This window comes from Penaeus monodon, chromosome 37, assembly GCF_015228065.2.
Source record: "Penaeus monodon isolate SGIC_2016 chromosome 37, NSTDA_Pmon_1, whole genome shotgun sequence".
NCBI lineage: Eukaryota > Metazoa > Arthropoda > Malacostraca > Decapoda > Penaeidae > Penaeus > Penaeus monodon.
In genome coordinates, this window is record NC_051422.1 from 31,728,773 (window position 1) to 31,730,392 (window position 1,620).

General features: G+C 40.7%; 1 protein-coding gene across 1 annotated transcript in view; it reads left to right on the forward strand.

Annotated features, from left to right (window-relative positions):
- Positions 1-872, forward strand: part of LOC119596267 (Down syndrome cell adhesion molecule-like protein 1 homolog) — a 142,295-nt gene extending 141,423 nt beyond the window's left edge. The window contains exon 11 of the mRNA XM_037945431.1: positions 778-872. Within this exon, the coding sequence (XP_037801359.1) occupies positions 778-872 (95 nt within the window). The remainder of the gene's footprint in view (positions 1-777) is intronic.
- Positions 873-1,620: the final 748 nt, after the last annotated feature.

Consider the following 1,620-nt stretch of genomic DNA (forward strand, 5'->3'; position numbering starts at 1 on the left):
AGCGCGCACACACGTACGCCAATCCCCCGTATTACAAAAGGCTGAAAGGCCCAAGCGACGAGTCAGTAAATTGCTTTTGGGTCGGAATTTGATCTGACCAAAAGAAACAATTTGATGGATTCATCCAAGAGTTTCTTGGTATCTGATGTAGCGTGGATGTGGCTTTTCACGCAAAAAGACCATTTTAATTACACAGAATAGCATCGTATCCATCGTCAGGGTCGGCGCCATTATATCGTTTCCTAATTTGGCGTGCAATTGAACGTTTTGCAATTGAACGTTTTGCTAGTTACGATCCTCATCCACTTCGATAAAGAGACATTTAACAAAGCAACTCTAATATGTTTGTTTTTTTCGAATCGCCGTGACATGTGCAACGTCACAGCACAACAATCATCAGCGGAATTGGCTGCATTACGTTAGACTTGACGAACCTCATTAATTATGAGGATTGCATTTGAACGAATGAAGGACACGTTCGCTACCTAATCTTTCGTATAACATTTTAATGCATCCAATCCTCACGCGTACTTAAATATGCAGTGTTATCGTGTCTGCAAAGCCTGTGGGTTCAGTGGGTTCGGAGCATCAGAAGGAAATTACACAATTGATTCTAATACTATTTATATATGTATCTACCTACAGGAAAGTAAGATACATGTAAGTAATAATAAATTAGAGATATTCATGAACGGTAATTTGATAGACTGCATGCTGTATTTACATGACGTGAGTGGCATATAATGCTCATAACACACCAGTCCCCTGACACTTTAGCCTCGCGGGAGCAGCGCGCACGACAGGTGAACAAGCATTCCAGAACAGATGGAGCGAGCAGATCCATAACAACATGGGTTTATGAAATGTTTTGATTTTATAGCTTCTGCTCGAGTAGATCTAATCGCTATATGCTAAAATGTTCTTATGGCTAACCTAATCCAGCTGATTTTAAATGACGTGACATGCTGAACTTTAAGAACTTAGAAAATCCCGTTCCGCCCCCAGGTGTCCCCGCGGTGGGTGGTGGAGCCCGGCAGCGGCACCGCCCTCGTCGCGGAGACCGTCGTCATGGACTGCAGCGCCAGGGGCTTCCCGGAACCTGTGATTACCTGGATGAAGGCTCCAGGTGAGTATTCTCGTAGTTGGTGTTATGTGTGCGTGTTATTCATCTTTTATATACCTTTAGAGTATGTGATGGATATAGCTTACTATGTACTAATAACACTCGTGCGAAAATTCATAGGTAGCCGGATGTTTATATTACTAACTGCATAACGATAATTACAGAGGATGTTACCATTTACTTGCATTTCAATGCTATGTTAGCTAAGTCCTATGAAATACGATCTTCTGTTGTGTTACCGCGTATTAGGGCGCTCCGTGCACATAAGTCATTGTTAAACCGGTTCATATGCATTCATTCTTTTAGTATTCATGTAATTAAACCGATCCAATGCCTTCCTGATCCGAAATTATTCACTATGATCCATCGTAATCATAACATGCCAGTAAAATTATGATATTGCGATATAATAATTAATTTCAGCATAATGATATTCCAGTGTTATAATATCATTCCGGCCTAATGAAAAATCCATTTAGTTATTTGACATAAAATTG